Source organism: Squalius cephalus (genome assembly GCF_949319135.1).
Source record: "Squalius cephalus genome assembly, chromosome: 7".
Lineage (NCBI taxonomy): Eukaryota > Metazoa > Chordata > Actinopteri > Cypriniformes > Leuciscidae > Squalius > Squalius cephalus.
This window is the reverse complement of record NC_137128.1, coordinates 38,864,922-38,887,067: the sequence shown is the minus strand read 5'-3', so window position 1 is coordinate 38,887,067 and position 22,146 is coordinate 38,864,922. Positions and strand designations below refer to the sequence as shown.

Below are 22,146 nucleotides of genomic sequence, written 5' to 3'. Positions count from 1 at the left end.
TTTTAACACTTTGGAATTCTGGAATGATGGATTCTAGACTGGTTGTTTGAGGATGAGAGAGGAGTAAAGCAGGTAAGAGTAGAGTAGAGTAGAGTAGAGTAGAGTAGAGTGAGTCATTTGTACCATCTGATACTACTGTTGACTGAGATTGCCAAGATATGGATTAAAATGGGAAAAAGTGTGGGAGGAGCAAGTTCATCTAATTTGTCAATCATCACACAAGAATAAATAAACAGCTGTTTCCATTGTGACAGTTCTTCTGGCATCCCTCCATTATCTCATCTAATGCATTATTTCTATTCATTCATAAATCCAGGGGGGCTTTTAGTGCTCAGATTATACACTCAAGGATTATTAAACATGCAAACTCATGAAACTGCAGTTCATTTGCACTGAAAGTAAATTTACATCGCTCTGAATAAACTTCTTAAGCATCCTTCTAGGTGCGATTACGACTTTATGGAACAGACAAGGAGTTGCAACTGTGCCATTTTTCAGTGTTCCTTTAAGATCCTTTAGACTGAGTCTTTAGTGCTCATTCTAAAGGCCCACAGGATTGTCATCGGCTCCAAATAAAGAATCGGCATGACTTTCATGTCAGTAATTCAGACACCTGTCGCAGAGCAGCACGATTAGCACAGTTGACAGCGATGTTCAGCTGTCATGATCATGAACTGTTTGCCAGTTCAGTGGAAGTAAACAAGCCTCTAAACAGGGCGATTTCTCACAGCAATTACTTCCCTTCCCCAGCTAATCTGAAATATAAATGTTATGTGAAAGTTGGTGCAAGGAGAAATATTACAATAGTAAATAAAAAAAGGGATAACAAATACAACAAAGTATTTGGTGCAGGCTGGAAAGGTGTGAAATGCATGCCTGACAAGCACATAAATAATAAAAAGACAACATTTATTTAAATATAGTTAAATCTTTAGCTCCAGTTCATTTTTAATGATTTGTTTTAATATAAAAAAATACAAAGTAACACAAATAAATATATAACAAACATCAAATATAATATCTGTACAGTTTGCAGGTCAGACAGGAGGATCAACCTCTGTCCCTGCGAAATAAGTTAATAGACTGTTAGCGCCAGTCCAGTCTCAGAGTGAAGAGAGTGACCAACTGAGACTCTTCATTCTTCAGGAAAGTGTCAGCTGTCCTGGGAGGACTCTACAGTGGAGGTCCCATGCAGTCATTTCCATAGCAGCACATGATGTCACATTAGAGTTCAGGATGTAACAATGCTCCGCATCGGGGATTCAGCTCAAGTGTCATTTCAAGTGTCATTTATGAGTGTGTTTTATGTTTTGAGAGCATCAATGGCAATGGCAATGATGCGTGGCATGCTGCGGTAAAACGCCTCATTCTCCAAACCCACCAAGCTGTAAAAGGTCAAAGGTCGTCCACCAACAGTGGCCTTGATCCGTGACTGGTACAAACCACGTTCATTCTTAGTATTCAGGTCGACCAGCACCTGAGATGAAGAACACACACAGAGATATACATAAAGAATTAAAACACAACACTAAACATAAACAACATGGATAGATCACACAAACAGAAAGAAATTGTTTTTTTGTTTTTTTGCAAGGATTCATTAAATTGATCAAAAGTGACAAAAGATTTATATCTAATAAATGCTGTTATTTTGAAGTTCTATTTCCAAAGAATCCTGAAAAAATGTATCATGGTTTCCACAAAAATATTAAGCAGCACAACTGTTTTCAACATTGATTATAATAAGAATTTTTTTCTTAAGCACCAAATCAGCATATGAGAATGATTTCTGAAGGATCATGTGACACTGAAGACTGGAGCAATGATGCTGAAAATTCAGCTTTGCCATCACAAGAATAAATTACATTAAACTATATTAAAATAGAAAATAGTTATTTTAAACTTTCATAATATTTCATATTATTTTCCTGTATTCTTTATAAAATAAATGCAGCCTTAGTGAGCAGAAGAGACTTCTTTCAACATTACAAAATCTTACCAACCCCAAACTTTTGTACAATCTATAATCTAATACTACTCTTGTAAAGCTGTACGAAAATATGTCTTCTGTTTGTAGGAAAAACTTTTTTTTTTTGTAAATGAAGTCAAGCAACTTCTACGATATACACACATACATTACAATTACACACATGTTAGGTTTTCATGTTTTATGGGAACATTCTGTAGTGATATACTGTACAAACTGTATATTCTATCACAAAAACTTTCTGCATATATAGATTTTCAAAAAAACTTCACTTAGCATGATTTATAAGCTGTTTTCCTCATGGGGACCAAAAAATGTCCCCTCAAGGTCAAAGATTTTGGATATTGCCATCTTTGTTGGGATATTTTGTCCCCATAACATAGGGTATACCTGAACCACACACACACACACACCTCCTGGAAGATCATGTTTATGTTGTTAGATGGAACAGCCAGGATCCAGTTGTACATCTCTTTGGTGGTGCTGACCAGCTGAGCTGATTCAGTTACTCCTGAGCAAACTACAAAACACAAAGAACAAACACAGTTTTAAAACTCATATTCCTTAATATGAATATTAACCAAATATTCCTTTTTAAATCGCAGCTGAAGTGTTCCATAACACAATAAGCCAGATAGAACTTTGAGAATCTAAAAAACTGCTAAACGTTAGTTAAACGAGAAACCGTACCTTTGTCATTGGCTCCTCGTATCAGTCGCTTGAGCAGATCTCTCTTTCTCCTCTGCAGGAGCTCTGAAACAACAACACAAGCGGATTTGGGTTTTTATTAGAACGGACATTCATGGTTTAACATCATTCTGCAATACTACTACTTTGTTGATATTTTGCTGTTATTATTAAAAAAAAAATGTATTTTATTATTTCAACTTTACTACTGCACTGTAAAAAAAAAAAAATTTTGAATAGTAATAATAATCATCACAATACTATTTTTTTTTACATTACAGTAAACTTTCAAACATTAAAGCTTTTATTTTGTTCTAAAACCGCAAAGAAACCTTAAAGCTAGATTGTGCATTGCTGAGCTACAGTCTACAAGCATGAAATTAAAGTTTTTTAATGTATTTGAAAAACAAATTCTGTATAAATACAGAAAAATCATATCCCATATAATGTAAATTACCACAGAAAAGAATTGTCATCTGTTTTTTTAAAAAAGAGTACAATAAACGGGGCCATTTGAGGTTAAACTCAGTCTGAGGCTTGTATTTTTGTCAAATCACTTGCATAAATTCTTTGTTTAAAATATGTTTTATTTGAGTTGTACATCGGTCTAAAAAGTCGTTGTTGTGGTAGGGTGACTGATGTAGGTGAATAAAATTGTAGTTATTTCAGAAAAATCTTTTCTTGAAAATCTTTTTCAAGGTTTCCTGTTTATCTTTCCTGTTTTCCTCTTACTTTTGAAGAGTGGCTGTTGAAGCTGGGGCATCTGGGTAGGCACAGAGCTTTTTTCGAGGAGTGAGTCAGAAGGTTCCAGGGTCTTGAGCTTCATTGGTTGTGCCGAAGGTTCTGTGGATCTGGATGTCGTATCCATATCATCCCGAGGGGATTCTGTCATCACCGGATGTACTGTGACACTTCCCGTGACACTTCCTCTGAGAGCTTTATATATCAGAGAAGTCCAAATGTCAGCTGACAATATAGGCTCCCTTGAATGGGCACTATTATCCTGTTGTTGTTTTCCAGTGGTGGGAATGGTGAAATCCCTCTGAAACAGTTGGTGGTCCAATTCTGGTATGACAGGAATGCGCAGTGATTCTAGTTTGGAACGCAGGGCAGTGATGGACGAGCGCAGCGCTCCATCGAGCTGCTGAAGAGGTGCTTTTTCACTGTCCTCATCCTGAAACTTTCATTAAAAAAAACTAATTTAGTAAAATGATTGTTCTTCATCTGTAATATAAAAATAATTAAGCCAGACTTACACTACCGTTCAAAAGTTTGGGGCCAGTAATGTTCTTTACTATTTTGCTTAGAAGTCTCTTATGCTCACCAAGACTGTATTTATTTGACTAAATATACAGTAAAAACAGAAATATTGTGAAATATTAATACAATGTAAAATAAATGTTTTCTATTTGAATATATTTTAAAAACATATTTTATTCCTGTGATGGCAAAGCTGAATTTTCAGCATCATTACTCCAGTCTTCAGTGTCATATGATCCTTCAGAAATCATTCTAATATGCTGATTGTAACATTTCTTATTATCAGGATTCTTGGATGAATAGAAAGTTGTTGTTTTTTACTTTTGTAAAATTATAAAGGTCTTTACTGTCCTTTTTAGTAAATTTAATGCACCCCAATTTTACTGACCAACATTTTTGACTTGTAGTGTAATCTTAGTTTATTGTTAACTAATGTAAACAAAACAAAATAAATCTGGTAAACATGTTGCTGTATCACAGATTTAATCTGAAATTAGACAAGATTACCGGTGTGAAGAGTTGTTGCTCCTGAGACAGGTTATTTGAGTTCTTTAGTTCTTTGTGTTGATCCAGATCTTCAGCAATGCCTCTGAGATAGCTTTCCCAGTCGTCCACCAGGGGGCCCACTTGCTGGAATAGTGCTGGCGGGCCTTCCTGCTCTTTGAGAATAATATGTTGGTTAGAATAACAATATGGAGACAGATGTATATGAATAACAATATGGAGAAGTTAGAAAGTTTAGAAAGTTAGAAAGTTTTAATGGCTCTACCTGTTACAAGTGCATTTCTGCGTCTTCGTGGCATATGAGCAGAACTGTACACATTCTCCACCAACTGAGGAAGAGTCTGAGTGAAGAAGGTCAGATCGACTTTATCTCTGATGTAGTCATCTGCCCTCTGAAGCAAGTCCAGCAGAGTCTGCAGAAAGGAATGCAACTCTGTAGAGAGAAAGACATTCATACTTTTATTCAGAAGGGATGCATTAAATTGATCAAAGGCTTTTAAATTGTTACTGAAAAATCACATTTCAAATAGATGCTGTTCTTTTGAACTTTCTATCCATTAAAAAATCCTGAAAATCCACAAAAATATTAAGCAGCAAAACAGTTTTCAACACTGATTATAAGAAATGTTTCTTGAGCACCAAATCAGCATATTAAAATAATTTCTGAAGGATCATGTGACACTGAAAACTGTAAAAGTCTAAAAGTAATGCCTGGTGAAATTTCATTTTAAAATAGAATAAAATAAACAACCATAATTTTTAATTTTTAATCACAAAACAAAAAGTAGCCTTGGTGAGCCAAAGATACTTTAAAAAAACATCTAAAAAAATCTTACCAACCCCAAACTTCTGAATGGTAAAATACACTGCAAGTCAAAGTTTGGACATGACTTAATTTATGATCTTAAAATGTCCTTTAATTTGATTCAAAGGCTTAACTTTGAATGAAGTCTCTTACGCTCACCAAGGCTGCATTTTATGTGATCAAAAACACGGAAAATAGTAATAATAAAAAATGAGTATGCACATCCAAACTAGCACTTCATTTACGGCAAATGTTGTTAAAATATGTACATTTTTTAAATTAAGATGTCTGGATAACTTACGGCACTTCTTAAATCGGCTTTGGCATTTGTCCTGAGCGAGACGCTGGCAAGCAGAGGGGTCGAGGGTCGAAGAGCAGGATAGTGTGTAGTAGTGGCAGAGAGTGTTGAACTCTGACATCTGCTGTTCCTCAGACAGATCACTTGTCTTGAGCAGCTCAGGACATGTGGGCTCTCGACTCCCGAAGGACTCTGGAATTTGAAGAATGAAATGTAAATGGCTTTTGCAGGCTTCGTGGCTTTTCACTGAGCAGAAAGTGTGGGTGGGTTTAAACCCTTGGTGGTGGAGATATTCTTTGTTTCAGTAGTGTGTGCAACATGTTGAGCAACTCACTCTGTATCTCTGTCATGACCCAATCAGAGAAGGCGGTGACCCGTGTGTAAACGCCGGGCTTTCCCCTCTCTCCACAGCCATCACCCCAAGAGGTGATGCCAAACAGCTGAAACCGCCCTGATAAACGGTCCTGGAAGATCAACGGTCCTCCAGAATCACCCTGTACACATGCAAAGAGACAAATTCAAGTCAGATTTTGGTAAAGCAGATGCAGTGTTTATAAAGGGGATATCACTGCTGTCGGGCAGAAACCTTGTATCTTATTATATTTTGTCCATTTTTTTTTTTCATAAATCATTAATAGAGATCACCCTTTACATCTATCTGTGGGTTCTGAAAATATGTAGCCAATAAAATGTATTAAGAGCTTCCTCAAACCATAAGGGACTTACGCTTATGCAAACTCCATAAGCTTCCATCGTGAATGAAGTGCTCAACACATTTTGGAGTCTCTGCTTGTTTGCATTTCAAAGGTAAAGAAAGAACTGGTTGTTTGAACAAGTACAGCATTTTCTTTAATCAAGAAACACTATATAAGGCTAATGTTTTATGTATTTGAGGAGCAGAGAAGAGTGTCTTAGTCTAGCATTTGCCATTGAGTCATAGCCAATGCTGTCTTAAATAGCTTGTGTGTAACACTTCATCTTTTCTAACATGAGATTTTGGCCAATGTTTGGCCCACACATCTACAATAAACTTTATAGCCTGTAAGTTGATGAAAACGTAACATGATTTTGGTAAATGTTAATAATATAATGACACATGCAAGTATCCAACCATATATAAATCCACAATATCAACTATGACAAAACAGTGTTTATTTTAAAATTACAGTGTTTTTTCTATTTCCTGAAAATTAGAGGTTTTGGACAAACAAGTTTTCCACCCGACAGTGACGATATTATGTTTCTTTATCAGGCGTGGTGTTCATAATTCAGGCTTGTATAATAATGTGGACAAACCTGGCATGAGTCAATGCCCCCAGACAAGTACCCAGCGCAGAACATGGTGTTAGTGAGCAGCTCCTTCCCCAGAGCACTGCGACAGACGGTCTGAGAGAGGAGGGGAACCTTCGCCTCCATCACCACATCCGCAGAGGGGCCGTCTACACACGTACAGAGAATCAAGACAAACATAAATAGAAAATAGAAGCCAACATTGTGTGCTCTTTTGCTAATACATGAGTTCATGAGTTCAGCATCATATTCTCTTACCCTCATACAGAGAGCCCCAGCCGGCGACCAGACAGGGTGTGCCAGCCGGTGGGTCGAGGTCAGAGGGCAAGCAGACAGGTGTGACCCGTTCAGACAGAATTACTGGAGAACTCAGCTCCACCAGAGCAATGTCGTTATTGAAAGTCTTTGGGTTAAACTACAACAGGAGATAAGAATTGGACACAGAATAGACATTTAAAAATAATAAAAGTCTTTATGAATTTATTTATTTAAAAAAAGTAAAAAACAATGCATATATAGACAGATGAGCCAAAACATTATGACCACCTGCCTAATAGTCAAGTCAAGTCACATTTATTTATATAGCGCTTTTTACAATATAGATTGTTTCAAAGATAACAGGAAAATAATGCAACAAAGTTTGTTTCCAGAAGAAATTGGCGTCACAGTCCAGCTTAAGTAAGTTCAGTGATGTTTAATTTTTGGTGTAAAAAAGTTATTAATTTTTTAGTTCATTTTTATATATAGCCGCTCTGGAGAAAACCGTGATGTCATCGTCCAGCTCAGTTCAGTTCTCATATAGTGGTGTCAATACAGGCAGATCAATATTAATTGTTGAATGTTAAATTAAATGTTAAATTTAATGTCTCCAACTAAGCAAGCCAAAAGCCAATGGCAACAAATGTGGAAAAAAAAGTGAAAAAGGCAACAGTGGCAAGGAACCAAAACTCCATCAGGTGGCAGGATGGAGAAAAAAACCTTGGGAGAAACCAGGTTCAGTCGGGGGCCAGTTCTCCTCTGGCCAACGAACAAACGAGAACTGAGTGTTTGCTTACCATCTTATTTACCCAGACCATGATATGTGGCCTTGTTAGGAGATGATCAATGATATTCCCTTCACCTTTGACTAGTCACAATGTTTTGGCTCATCATATACTGCATATACAGCAAGGATAAATTAATAAGTCAAATATTTGACTGGTTGCATTTTTTGATGCATTTACCTTCGGATGAGTGATGATGCGATTGACTTTCATAATCTGCTCATCAGGGTCAGATTTTGTGAGATCAAACTCTCCCACTACAGCTGTCCAGTAACTCTCACTGCGGCTCCTATTCGGGGGAGAGATACATTATTATTTGGTTCATTGTTTTTAATGATATGGCGCATTCGATTACTGTTACAAGTGTGTGTATTTCTGATATTTTACAACAGCTTCAAATGTTGCTCATCCATCTGTTTTTATAAAAGTGCAAAACAATTTCATGTTCTCAGAAGAATTAAAAAAAAAAAAATTATCTACATTACAAAAAACTGATATCAATTCTACAATCAAAAAAGACATTAAAGGAATAGTTCAGTTGATGGGCCCCACCGACTTTCATAGTATTTTTTTCCCATAGTTTGGTTACCCATATTCTACAAAATATCTTCTTTTGTGTTCAGCAGATGAAAGAAATTCTTACGGGTTTGGAACAACGTGACGGAGAGTAAATGATGATAGAATTAAAATTTTTGGGTGAACTATTCCTTTAATGATTGCCAAGATTTTGAAGTGGAAAGGCAACACACTATCTCACCTCACATGAGATATGTAATTTGTGCTCTTACCCAGCAAAGCAGTGGGCGGCAGTGAGGACCCAAGAGCTGTCTACCAGCACGCCTCCACACATCAGAGCCCCATCCAGCCGCAGGTTCACCAGCCACGGCCAGCTGCCCAGAGGGGCAGGAGATCCCCCAATGATACGAGGACGAGGCTGTGTCAGGTTTTGTGTGACGGAGAAACGTTGGCCACACACAGCTACATCAAAGACACATCAAAGATGATTAGAATATAACATAACATTAATTGGTTATATAGTGTCAGTTCAGTTTTTTTAAAATAATTATATTCATTTATTAAAAATATACACTACCAGTCCAAAGAATCATTAAGATTTTTTTAATGTTTTTGAAAGAAGTCTCTTTTGCACACCAAGGTTGCATTTATCCAATCAAAATACAGTAAAACAGTAAAACTATGAAATATTATTATATTTTCTATTTTAATATACTTAATATAGTGTAATTTATTCCTGTGATAGTTAAGCTGAAAATTCAGAAACATTATTATCAAAATAAATATTACTCAAGAAACATTTATTATTATTAATGTTGAAAACAGCTATCACTGCTTAATGTTTTTGTTGAATAAATTATAAAAAAAATCAAGATTCTTTGATGAATTATTTATTCATTTATGAATCATTTATTTGAAATAGAAATAGAAGTCTTTACTGTCATTTTAGACCAAGTTAATGCATCCTTCCTGAATGAAAGTATTCAGTTAGGCTATCACGGTTTCCATAAAAATATTAAGCAGCAAAATTTGTCTGGTAGTGTAGTTTTACATAATCTACACAATAAACGTCTGTTTTTAGGAATAATATTTTGAATGTTCGCAGTATGCTTACATAATACAATGAAACTTTTTTGTATTTCAAAAGACATTTGTCTTTACCCTGTGTCGTGGTCTGTGTGGCCGGCTCCAGATTCTGCATGGTGTTGAGCAGACTGCACTGCAGGACACGAGCACTGCAGCTCTCTCCCATGACTCTGACGCACATGTCTTTGTTCACCTGTGCAGTTGTGCACCGCCGTCTGTAGAAGCCACAGGCCTGACTCAGCAGCCAGCCCCTCTCGCCTTCATCCGCTTCCTGCTGAGCGCGAGAGATGACCTCGCACCTCGGCTCCGACTGCATGTCCTCTGGAGATGCTACGGAATTACCAGCACCATCATTATCATCAGCAGCACTTACAGTCAAAGAGTCCTTGTGATGAAGCATGCTTGTATTCAAGCTTACCACAGGCGCCTTTTCGCTGTCCACAGTCCTGAAACAGACAGGGCACACACCCTCTGCAGCCTGCCTCGGCCTTGCCACGGTCCGACACTGCAGCATCTACGGCGGACAGAGCGCGGGACAGAGCGGCCTCCATCACTACTGTTCCTCTGTCAGACAGCGCTAGAAAGATATGTAGGCAAAGGTGAGTTTATGCCTCAAAACAACCAACAAATAAAGCACATCAGTAGAGTATGCACTATTAAAAACATTTAAAAGCAGGTTCAAAACAAGAAATATGAGACATTTATCTTCAGTGAGTTCAGTGAGACTTTATGAGTCAGAGAAGACACACACTAAAAGTTTCTTTATTGGCATTGATGGTTCCATGGAGAACCTTTATCTTCCACGGAACCTTTCCATTCCACAGAAGGTCTTCATAGTGGAAAAAGGTTGTTTAGATTTTTTAAATGTTCTTTACATGGAAAAAAAATGTTATTTTATGACCTGTTCACTGAAAAGATCTTTGGGGAATCAAAAATGGTTGTTCTGTGGCATTGCTGCAAAATCCCCCTTTTGGAAAATTGCTTTTTAAGAGTGAATCATATTTGGTTCAAAAAAAAAAAACTCTTACAAAATTAAAAGGCAGAGAGAACATGAAACATTTGCACAAAAAACAATAAGTGAAATTGATTTCTTCAGTAAAAATAAATCCATTGGGAATCTCTCAACACATTACTGGCTGTGATGTGTGCTGTATTTTATCAGTCATGGTTTTGCCATCAGGACAAGTACGCAAACTCATGCTCAAAGCAGTGCCGAAGACACCAAACACAAAGTTCAAACACACCGAACATCATTCAGCCGTCCCCTCTTCTCTATATCCCAGAGAGAGAGAGAGACTTCAAAGCTGATTGAGACCTTAATTAACGGCCTGAACTCTGGCCTCTATAGTGACTACGCTAAACTCCTGAACACAGTCTCACTGTGACAACACACAAGATCCTTACCAACAAAAATAATGTTTTATTGAACAGCATATGGAGACTATGTTGACTTTTACACCGTGAACAAAATATATGTACTCCATGTCTTCATTAAGAGTAGTAGTGTTCAATCAATATGACAATCTCAGAGTATGAGATTTGTAGATACAGATCTGGGATCTTATATCTCAAAGAAAGGATATAACATTTAAAGCAATATCAAAAGATAATCATTTTGACATGCAAATCATATTTAGCAGATGATTTTATTCAAAGAAACATAGGTAAAGAATACAAAAGACAAAACACGCGATTCATCCTCAATAGACAGTGATACATTTTCTAGTTGGCCAGAAAGTACAAGCTAGTACAGAGAAGTAGGCATGACTCTCATTTAGATGGAAGAATCTGTCAGATGCATGAGTGTAAATGTCTTTTGAATATTACGCATGTCAAAAAGTTTATACTTAGAGAAACTCAATGTCAAAAGTCAAAGCAAGCTGGAGCTCCGGCACCTCTGCTAACAATATTACATTAACAGTTAGGCTGTTCATCTTTTGGTTAAGAGTACTTATTTTTTTAGAGAAATTGCAACGACTACGCTTAACCGTTAGATTGGTTAGATGCCACAGTGAGAAACAACAAAAATGTCCGGATATCTAGCCTACCTTTGAGCGCGCTCTGTGGCATTCTGTACACCTCTCTCACCGGTGGCGCTCCACCACACCAGCCAATCACCGTCAACAGCAGCAGTGACATCACACCCATGACTTCACTTCACCTGTCCACAGGTGAGTCTTCCAAGAGAAAAGCGTACTTTCTAACAGGCTTAAGAAGTTCCACTTTTCAAAAGCACAGGCGCATGGACTCAACTCCTTTCGCATCAAGGGTGAGGAGTGTCTGTGCAGTACGAGCGTCTCCCACGTCCTGACTGGCTTAGCTTTCTCCCACACTCCCTGTCGGAGTATCTGTTAGTGACAGAAGCTGATGGAACAATGGAAGAGCATGGAGCAGCCCTGCAGATATATGCAAGATCACTGGACCACTCTCTAAGGGGGTGGGCATCAGGGCCAATGCACTCCCAGTTGAATTCATTAAGACGATGAGAGCAAATCACGAGGAACTTGCCAAGGCTGGAAATGGCTTAGTTCTGTGGTGAGAGAAAAAGAGCGAAAGAGAAAGAGAGCTGGATGGGTAGGGGGGCGGGTTGTTTGAATTCATTAACATTAGAGAGAGACAGAGAGGAGGGGGTGAGAGAGTGAGGGAGAGAGACAGAGAGAGGGAGCATCTGTCATTCAGCCAATCTCTGAATGAGAGCATTGTGCTCCTCCCTGAGAGTTCAAAGCCAGCGAATGTGGCGATCACAGGCACGCCGACCTCCTTGATCACTTTCACGCTTTTATGTGCTCCATTAAAATATTGTCAGTTCAGATTATTGCATCTTTCTCAGCTCAGCATAGCCTCATTGCATAAATACATACAACATTAAAAAACAACAGCTCATCATTTGTTTACTCATTACTGATTGAAGATTCGTAGAAAAGTTTGTGTTTTGCTTCCCAATTTGTTGGGCAGTCTCAGAAGCTGCTTTCCAAAACTTTTCCGAAAACAATTTCAGTGACATTTCAAAAACCAAAATAAAGTTCAATGTTAAGGCCATATTTGTCTTTTTTTTAAAATAGTTAATAGACAAAAAAAAATCAAATTTGAGCTCTGCATATATAACGCTATGAATAAATAATTTATCGGAATGTCTAACTGCTATTTTTGTTTCACGGGATTTGCTTCATAACTTTAGTTAATAAAATAATAGAAATAATAATAAATAAAATAAATCATATTTGGAAGAAACCGAATACGTTTGGTTGGGCTGCATCTAAATAAAATAAATGCAAATAAAATAATCATACTACGTGTTAATGGTACAATAAACTGCTCCTTTATAATAACTAATAGATGAATCATTACAAATTATTTTTACGTTATAAATGTAAACAATCAACAATAGTTCTTAGCAGTGGTTCTCAACCTTTTTGACTCCAAGGCCCACCAATCCAAAGCAATATTCGAAGGCCCCATTACTTTACCAGTATTACATGATTTACTCCAATTCTTTGGGCGAATGGCCAGACTGGTTTAAGCTGGTAAAAAGGCAACAGTAACTCAAATAACCTGGTTGCCTTTCTATCAGCTAGAACCAGTCTGACCATTCTCCTCTACCACCGAGGTATGCAGAAGAGCATCTCTGAACGCACAAAATGTCGAACTTTGAATCCGATGTGCTACAGCAGCAGAACACCACACCAGGTGCCACTCTAGTCAGCCATGAGTCACCAAAATTGGACAATAGAACATTTGAAAAACATTCTGATGAGTCTCGGTTTTTGCTTTGACATTCAGATTCACTCTAATAAGCAAAGATGGTTCTTTACCTTTCTATTTAGAACTGTATCGTCCTGAAGAACCATTTATAGGCTGAACTTGAGTTTGGAGATCTTTATTCTCGCCGAACTGTCAAAACCACCTTATTACTGATTTTCCGTAGCTCAGCTATACAACTACAGACTGTCAACACACTCTCTAGTCTCTACAGGTACATTTTTTCTTTCTTACTTTCTTAAAACGTCTATAAACTTTAACTTTCAAATAGTAACTGGATTCCTACCAATCATGCATCGTTTTCTTTTTAGTTTAACTGAACATGTAAGTGTGACCAACTCTGTTCAGTTAAGGATACTCATCTTCTCTTCTCCACTCAGTAAGCAACAGAGATATTGAATTTATGATAATTTTTTTATTATGACTTATGCATGAACTTACCCAGTCACAAAAAAACAACATTAAAGCTATCCCATGACTTTATATCACTTTTTCCTTTTAACATTGTAAAAGGCCACTGGAACTTGGTCCAGCATGATAACACGCCATGTCACAAAGCTCAAATCATCTCAAACTGGTTTCTTGGACATGACAATGAGTACTCAAATGTCCTCCACAGTCACCAGATCTCAATCCAATACAGCACCTTTGGGATGTGGTGGAACGGGAGATTCGCATCATGGATGTACAGCTGAAAAATTAATATGGAGCAAAATCTCTGAGGAATGTTTCCAGCACCTTGTTGAAACTATGCCATGAAGAATTAGTACAGTACTGAAGGCAAAAGGGGGTCCAACCCGGTACTTGCAAGGTAATAAAGTGGCCGGTGAGGGTTTATCCAGATTTTTCAAGAAAGTGAGAATCCTAGCTCTTCAAAGAATGTTCATCTGAAATTTTCTGCATTATTGCTTTGAAAATATGAGGGATTGACTCTGTTAATTGCTGTACTCTGTTTAATACCACTTTCCAAGGTGCTTATAGTGGATGTATAATGTCAGTTCCCCTATTGTTCTAGCAGAGTAACCACAAGTATAGATAATCATATTAACCCTAATAATGCACACTACTGCTACACCAAGTTGAAATTTCAACAGTATATCTTTTTTTATTCGAATCTAATATATAATATAAGCATGTAAGCAATAATTTTCACACATGAATTGGCACCTCTGATTGTTCATTGAAAGTCTTTGGGATGTGCTGGAGGAGACTTTACAGAGTGCTCTACTTTCAATACAAGTCGTCAATCGTCATCGTCAATACAAGATCTTGACCAAAAATTGATGCACATCTTAATGGAAAAAATTGTTGTGATGATATTTCTATCAAGAGGTAAATTCTACTCCAGCACATTCCAAAGACTTTCAATGAATTTAAGGGCTGAAGAGGTGCCAATTCATGTGTTTTTTTCAATTTGTATTTGAGCCATTTTTAATAATAATTTTAAAATGAATGCAATGACATTACAACACATTTAAGTGTGTTAAGTGTGAGATGAGGCAAGTGATGATTAGTGGCCTGATTCATGAAGTAATGGCACATGACAATTGAATGACTGTTCTCCCCTCAAATAAGGCAGGACATGACAATCAGAACAAAGCTAAACATAAAGGAGCGAATGCACAGACAGATATCCACTTCAATTCATCAGCACTAATGAATGATCACTTTTAAGCTGTCACATGGTATCAGGTTGGTAACATCTCTTTGATGTGGACTCTTGACAGGCTTTGTAAATAAGTGTGGAGAGATTAGTGAGTCCAACTAAAGGACAAGACAGGAACACTGTGTAACGTACGTGTGCTGAGTCTGCAGTCAGGATGAGAGACCCAAATTGGAGTCATCTTTGAGCCAACTTAGCAACTGAACACAGAGAGGGCAGGCGGAGCGGCAGGCCACTTTCAAAGTGCTTCACACAAGGCCTACACAGTATGTATGTGTGTGTGTGTGTGAAAGAGAGTGACCAAGAGAGAAAGAGAATGTATGGATGTTGGTCAGAAGAACAAGACAAGAAGAAAACGGGCATCAGAGGGTGAGCAATATTTAAGAGTTGTGCTGTTGAACAATGTTTTAAAATAAAAAAAGACAAAAAGTAAACAGATAAAAGAACAGAGATTAAAATATCAAAAGCAAAGATGGACTTCCAGAGCAAGAGTCTCCCCATCTCACGTTCTCCTCCTCTTTTGGCACGCAGAATAAAAACAGGAGCCGACAGTGTGTTCCAGGCGTTCTATGTGGCCCCAGCACAATGGTTTTGTCATCCTACTGCCAACTGAAGCACTGAGGGATGGCATGGAAGAAAAAAAAACAAACAGGCGGCTGGTCTCCATTCATCTTTTGCCCCATTCCCTCCCTTCGCCCTGTCGCTCTCTTTGATGTTCCCTGATTAATCTGCCCTCCGCTCCCTCCAGTTTCTGTTGTCCACTTTGTGGTGCTCCGCCAATCTCCTCCACGAACAAGATGCTGATCACAGCGCTAAAGGCAAAAGAGGGATTCAAGGAAAAGTTCGGGAGAGAGCATGTGAGGATCCATACAGTGTTCGGTTAGAAAGAAACAGTGTGATTACAAAGACTAAAGATTTCAAAGCAAAGTTCTGGGTTAAGCTTTTCAAGATACATGGCATGCCATTGATTACCACTGAAAATAGTTTAGAATTTTCCCTTAGTGTGTGAAAAACACAAAAGTCATGTCTAAAGTAATGCACTTATATATAGTGGAGGTCAACGCATTAGGTTTACAAACACAAATGTGAAGCTCAAATTTTGTTAACACAGTAATATTATTTCTAACAGAAAATGTGTATTTGAATTGTAAAGGTCTCTAAACACATTATTTTATCGGTTATAGTATGTGAAAAGCAGATTCTGGGTGAAATTTGCTAGTTGTAAACAGCCTTTTATGGATTGTTATGTCCTGTTCTGGTTTCCTTGCCTGATTCAGTGCAGATGTTTACTGGCTTTACATGGTAGGAGTCAAAATATCGGATTAAAAAAGCACAAAGTTATTGAGACATTTTATCGCAATAGTGTAGTCTTAAAAGGTATAACCTTTAAGATGCAGAATAAAGTGAATTTTAACACTCTGGTACAGTGATTTACCCCAAATATATACATTTATTCAGCAAGGAAAAATTAATTTAAACAGTTTCTCTTTACCAACTTACAGTCTGGCACAGCAGTTAATTTGAGATTGAAATTGACTTGATTTGAGACATGCATTTTGAATGTAAAATCAACGTCTGTGTCAAGCTGAAGAGTTTTGAAAAAGTGACCGAAGTATTAAGAAATGTGTCGTGATGATTGTTAAAAAAAAACTGTAAATGCTGTTCTTTTGAACCTTTTATTCACCAAATAATCCTGAAAACAAACTAAAATTTGAATTTAAATATTAAGAATGATTTCTTAAGGATCAAGCCAGGAGTAATGGCTTCTGAAAATGTAATTGTGCTACCACAGAAATAAATTACATTTTAAAATATATTAAAATGGATAACAATAATAAACTAATATCTCACAATGTTACTGTTCAGGTTGCATTTTAGATCAAATGAATGCAGCCTTGGTGAGCATTAAAAACTTCAGACGACTTTTGAGTGGTATATTGCAAGAACATGAGTGTAAACAGATTTTCATTGTCTTAACAGACTGAGGGACAAATTGAAGTTGTTTTCTGTGGTAACTGACAGCATGTAAAAGATTTACTTGCATTTAACCCAGAACATTTCTTTGAAAGAAATCATCTGTGGGACAATCTTCTGCTGTTGTCACAACACTGTCCTTATGCAATTAAGCTCTAGTTGGGGTGTGAGTTGAATCTTTCACAGACTGGTACTCATTCTCTCATTCTGCTGTAAGGATGAGCTTCGCGTGTGTCGTTGGTTGAGCCATGGATCAGTGAAACCACTCATGTCGTCACAGCCTTGGGGTCTGACGCACAATTGGAGCCAATGAGAGGGCAACTTGAGTTTGTGTGTGTGTGTGTGTGAGAAGTTGTCGGCCTTTTCAATAGTACAGGAGGCAATACAGGGAGGTTACATAAAGACATGGCGCACGCACACACACACACACATAAAATACACCCAAACAATCCCTTCACAGTCCTGAACAACCGTAATGTTGAATAACACACAGGTATTGTGTACTACTTATGAAACCATTTGTCTCTATTGTCTGGTGCAGAGAACAATTGAAAAGTGGGTCAGTGGGCTGAAAAAAAATCAGCTCCTAACATTTCAGTTTGAGCATTTTTTTCCCAGAGAGCGTTTTCTGCGTGACATGCACGACCCCATTAGCTCACTTACCAAGCTCTTTCAGAACACAACCTCAGTGAGGAAGACATCTGTCTGTATTAGTTGATTTTCCCACTAAGGTTATAATGTTAGTCAAGTTGTTTTGTGCAAATAATAATAATAATAATAATAATTTTCACAATAATCTTTAAGGGTGCTCACACTTGTGGTTCAGTTTTCTTGGTTCTTTTGGTCTGGACCAAAAAAGAAAATGCAGAATTTAGTTGCTTAGATTTGCTTAGCATTCACACTGTGATTTTTAACACCGAACCTAAAGATACAAAACAAAGAAACCCTCATTTTATGACATATATTTGGCGACGGAAAACAATGCTGTGTGCTGGGCTAAATGCGCTCGCTGCATATGCGTACATATGATGGTATATGATGGAGCTGAGAACTCGTGAAGAGCTCATAAAATATGTAAAGGAGTCAAAACAGCGGCAGGAATCCCTCTGTCACCAACAAAAGAAGATCTGCTACAAGGAGGTTCTGATGCCTGTACAGAACTGTAATGGGCAACATCGCAACTATGACAAGAAACAACAGGTATGCTAGAGCATTCTGTCCTTTTAAGGGTCACGTCTTGTGACATCATTTCCTGTTTTTGGTTTGTTACAAGTCTTTGGTCCGTGTTGCGTTCATGTTTCATTCTAACCACACCAGGGTTCAGATGGCAGCATTCACACTCAAATGAACCGCACTGAGGGTGTTTTCACACTGGAAGTTTAGTTCGAAACGGGGCACGGTTTGCATGAAAAATTGTTAATGTGAAAGCTGTCATGTGGACCGAGGAACCGAACCCAAGACTACCTGGAGGAGGTGGTCTAAGGCTACATTCAGACTGTCAGTCCAAATCCGATATTTGTGCATATCCGCTTGAAATCCGATCAGATTTAGCTAGTGTGAACAGCAAAAAAAAAAAGTCACATGAAATTCGATTTTTACAAATACGTTTATTATCCTTTTCAAATCGCATTTATGGAAATCTGCTTTTATTTAACCTCATTAATTTAGTTTCAAACACAGTTTCTGAATGTTATTTACATATAAAAACACCATTACCATTAGTTACATGAGGCAAAATAAGTTAGAATGAAGGATAAACTGAAATTGACGGCATTTCAACAACTTCTGCTCACATATTTGAAGACTGCTATTGGATCATTGAGGGTAAACGTCACATTGTGCGACTGTGAATTATTTTACGGAGTGCTTACGACCTACTAGCTACGTTCGGCCTTAAGAACAAATGGTGCAACGGAATAAATTACAGATTTAGTTACAAACTAGCTAGTAGTTACTAAGCCTCTATAGTGTGGACTTTACGTTCCAATTTAAGAAAGGAGTTACGAACGGCTGGTGAAACCCTACCCAGGGTTCGATAAAATCAAGTTGAGTGTGAAACCGCACCAACGGGGGGCACCGGGAACATTCATGCTCGGACTCGGACCAGGGTTTGTTTTAATCAAACCAAACCTGCAAAGTGTGAACACACCTTAAGTCTCTTAAACCTTTTTGTGCCTTTGAGACTTAATTCAAGACAGTTTGGTGGTAGGTCTATTATATCTAATATGTTGGGTTTGCATTGAAGATGGTCAAAGCGGCCTGGAAACGCCTATTCTTCTTGAGGAGACTGAAGAAGTTTGGCATGGACCCAGTCATCCTCACTAACTTCTATAGATGTACAATTGAGAACACACTGACTGGCTGTATCACAGTGTGGTATGGGAGCTGCATTGACAGGGACCGAAAAATCCTACTCAGTGTGGTTAGGTCTGCAGAGTTCATCATCGGCAGGAAGCTCCCAGCCCTGCAGGACATCTACCACACACGATGCCTCAAGAAAGCGGGCAGGATTCTAAGAGACTGTTACCATCCATCTTTCAGTCTTTTTACCCTGCTGCCTTCAGGTAGGCGATACCGAAGAATCCGGGCCCACACACAAAGACTGGATAACAGCTTTTTCCCAAGGGCCATCAGGCTCCTAAATAGACAATGACCATCTCTCTCCACTTTTTCTTTAGTCATTTATACACTGTCACTTTAGTTAACTGTTTGCACCTAGTATATTATATATTATGTAATGTCAGGTTACTATGCGGTGTCTTGTCATAAGAATTTCAGTGCCAGTTTAACCTTGTGTTGTTCTGTGCATCTGACAATAAAAGACTTGAACTTGAACTTGATCCATTTATCAGTAAATAATAATGTAAATTTGATACATTTGTGCTAAAATGCCAAAGTTGTATGGTCAGGCTGAAGCGATGATGTTACAACAATTTAAGAAAGTGTTTCCTAAAAATGGTACAGAGTGGCCTTATGCTACCGCACAGGACGAATCACATCAAACAAGAGTAACTGTTGATGCAAGAGGAAGATGTCTGAAAGGATATGTCCAGGTGCTAACCCGGATTCTATCCAAAAAACATAAAACCACAGCTGCCCAACTCACTGCAGAATTAAATGCGCACCTCGACTCTCCTGTTTCCACCAAAACTGTTCGTCGGGAGCTCCACGAAGTCAATAGTCATGGTCGGGCTTCTATAGCCAAACCTATCATCACTCGTGCCAATGCCAAATGTCAGTTTCATTGGTGCCAACAGTGCAAATCTGGGGCTGTGATACATTTATTGTGCTCTGATGAGTCCACCTTCACGGTCTTTCCCTCATCTGTGGGAGTTACGGTGTGGAGAAGCCCCAAAGAGGCTTATCAGCCAGACTGTTACTGCCCAGAGTGAAGCACGGGGTGGATCAGTGCTGCAATATCATGGCATCCCTTACTGCTTGATGAGCACAGGACTATGGGCAAAGGACTACCGAACCATTTTGGAGGATCATGTGCACCTAATGGTTCAAAAATTGCACCCTGAAGGGGGTGCTGTGTATCAGAATGATAATGCACCAATACACACAGCAAGACTTGTGACAGAATGATTCGATGAACATGAAAGTGAAGTTGAACACCTCCCATGGCCTGCACATTCACCAGATCTAAATATTTTAAAACCACTGAAGGAGCAAGTCAGAAAACTTATCATCCACCAGCATCACATAGTGACCTGTCCACTGTTCTCGAAGAGGAATGGCTCAAAATCCCTCTGGCCACTGTGAAGGACTTGTATCTGTCATTCCCAAAAGTCAAGACCAATTGTTGCTGTATTGCCCGCAAAGGTAGGCCCTACCTACATTTATTACCAAAATTATTGTGGTCCTAAACCAAGTGTTCCAGTTTCATTGTCCAACTCCTGTAACTTATTTTTGTAATTTCAAATTGCCATTGATCTGTTTTTCTGAGCTTGACAGAGAATATGTGAAGTGCTGACAGTGACAGCACAAACAAATTGGTATGATATGCAAAGGAGAAAAAAAGAGTAAACATCACACAACCTATGAGAAAGCAGAGTATTACCTTTATAATCATGATAGGTGGCATAGGCAATACGCTGACAATCCATATGTGGGACCATCCGCCATCGCCAACTTTGAAGGGGAGAGTTCCTTGGGCTCAGAGGTTAGGATATGTCAACAGCGCCCTCTACCGGACTATGACGATATATTGCCAAACCATAAGTTTGATTTGATTTCGTATAATCTGTTTTTAAGTGATTTTACCTTCTAGCAGAGTAACATGTAAACTCCAGGAACCTCCTATTTCTAAAAAAATAAAATAAATAAAAAATAAAAATAAAATAAAATCAACCAATTAATTTAGGTTTACACCTGATTTCACTTTCTCGAATCAATAAATCAGGCCATCTACACATTCCCTTTGAACAGCACCAAAATGGCAGTGGAAAGTGAAACTGTAAAAACATAGGATACTCTTTAAAGTAAATGCTACTACAATGTTAGTCCTGATCGAATTCAATATTTTAGACCATGTTTGAGGGAATAAAAGGCTTAATTTCGTGACTTCACAAGATCATCTATAAGCGCACGCGCGTTGTAATATCAGTTTCCACAGAGACGAGAGCTCGCGATTTATTTAGCCAAACCATGATTTAAATGAAAGTGGTGTTATATTATTGTTTAATATTCGTGTGAAAGATTTTCAGAAAGGTAAATTGTTTAATATTATTTATTACTCACTGATGTTACACAGCCCTTATAAGATAAGTTATAAATAGTTAGGCTACCATTAGCTGTTATGAGAGAAACGTCAGAAAGACGTCAAAAGAAAAATAGGTCGGAGCAGTTTATGTTGCTAGGCAATCCAGAAAGTTCAGTTCATGCTTATCAGTTCGGACCATAAACTGTAAAAACACGCCAAATTACATACAAATATACACAAATATCTACAACAGAGTAACGTTAGGCCTAACGTTAACGTTAGCTATCTCCAGGGTAGACTACATTTTGTGATTCAACAGTGTAAAGTAACGTTAATCATCTTTCCAACTGAAGATATTTGGGTAAGGATAACGTTACACATTAGAGGTGAGAACATTCTCGTGATTCATTCAGATATATTTTGTTTTCTCTTATGAATTTGTATTATAGCCTACCATAAGTGTTTTCTTCTTCTTCTTGTTGTTGTAGGCTACACTATAATATATTGGTCAGCTGTTAGGCTTATGTAAATATGAGTTTCTTCAAAATTACTTAAGCTATTAAGTCTTG

General features: G+C 37.9%; 1 protein-coding gene across 2 annotated transcripts; it reads right to left on the bottom strand.

Annotated features, from left to right (window-relative positions):
* Positions 1-889: 889 nt before the first annotated feature.
* Positions 890-20,985, bottom strand: prss56 (serine protease 56). Of its 2 annotated transcripts, none has more exons than XM_079877451.1 (15): positions 11,525-12,010; positions 9,895-10,053; positions 9,552-9,806; positions 8,663-8,852; positions 8,055-8,163; positions 7,090-7,246; positions 6,838-6,980; positions 5,876-6,035; positions 5,545-5,733; positions 4,704-4,871; positions 4,442-4,593; positions 3,407-3,854; positions 2,678-2,740; positions 2,401-2,507; positions 890-1,477 (listed from the first exon to the last, which is right to left on the bottom strand). In XM_079877451.1, the coding sequence occupies exons 1-15, from the start codon at positions 11,622-11,624 to the stop codon at positions 1,304-1,306; spliced, it is 2,574 nt and encodes an 857-aa protein (XP_079733577.1). In that variant the 5' UTR covers positions 11,625-12,010; the 3' UTR covers positions 890-1,303. The 2 variants fall into 2 exon arrangements, with proteins under 2 accessions (XP_079733577.1, XP_079733578.1); XM_079877452.1 differs by lacking the exon at positions 11,525-12,010 and adding an exon at positions 20,936-20,985 and having other exon boundaries at positions 1,066-1,477.
* Positions 20,986-22,146: the final 1,161 nt, after the last annotated feature.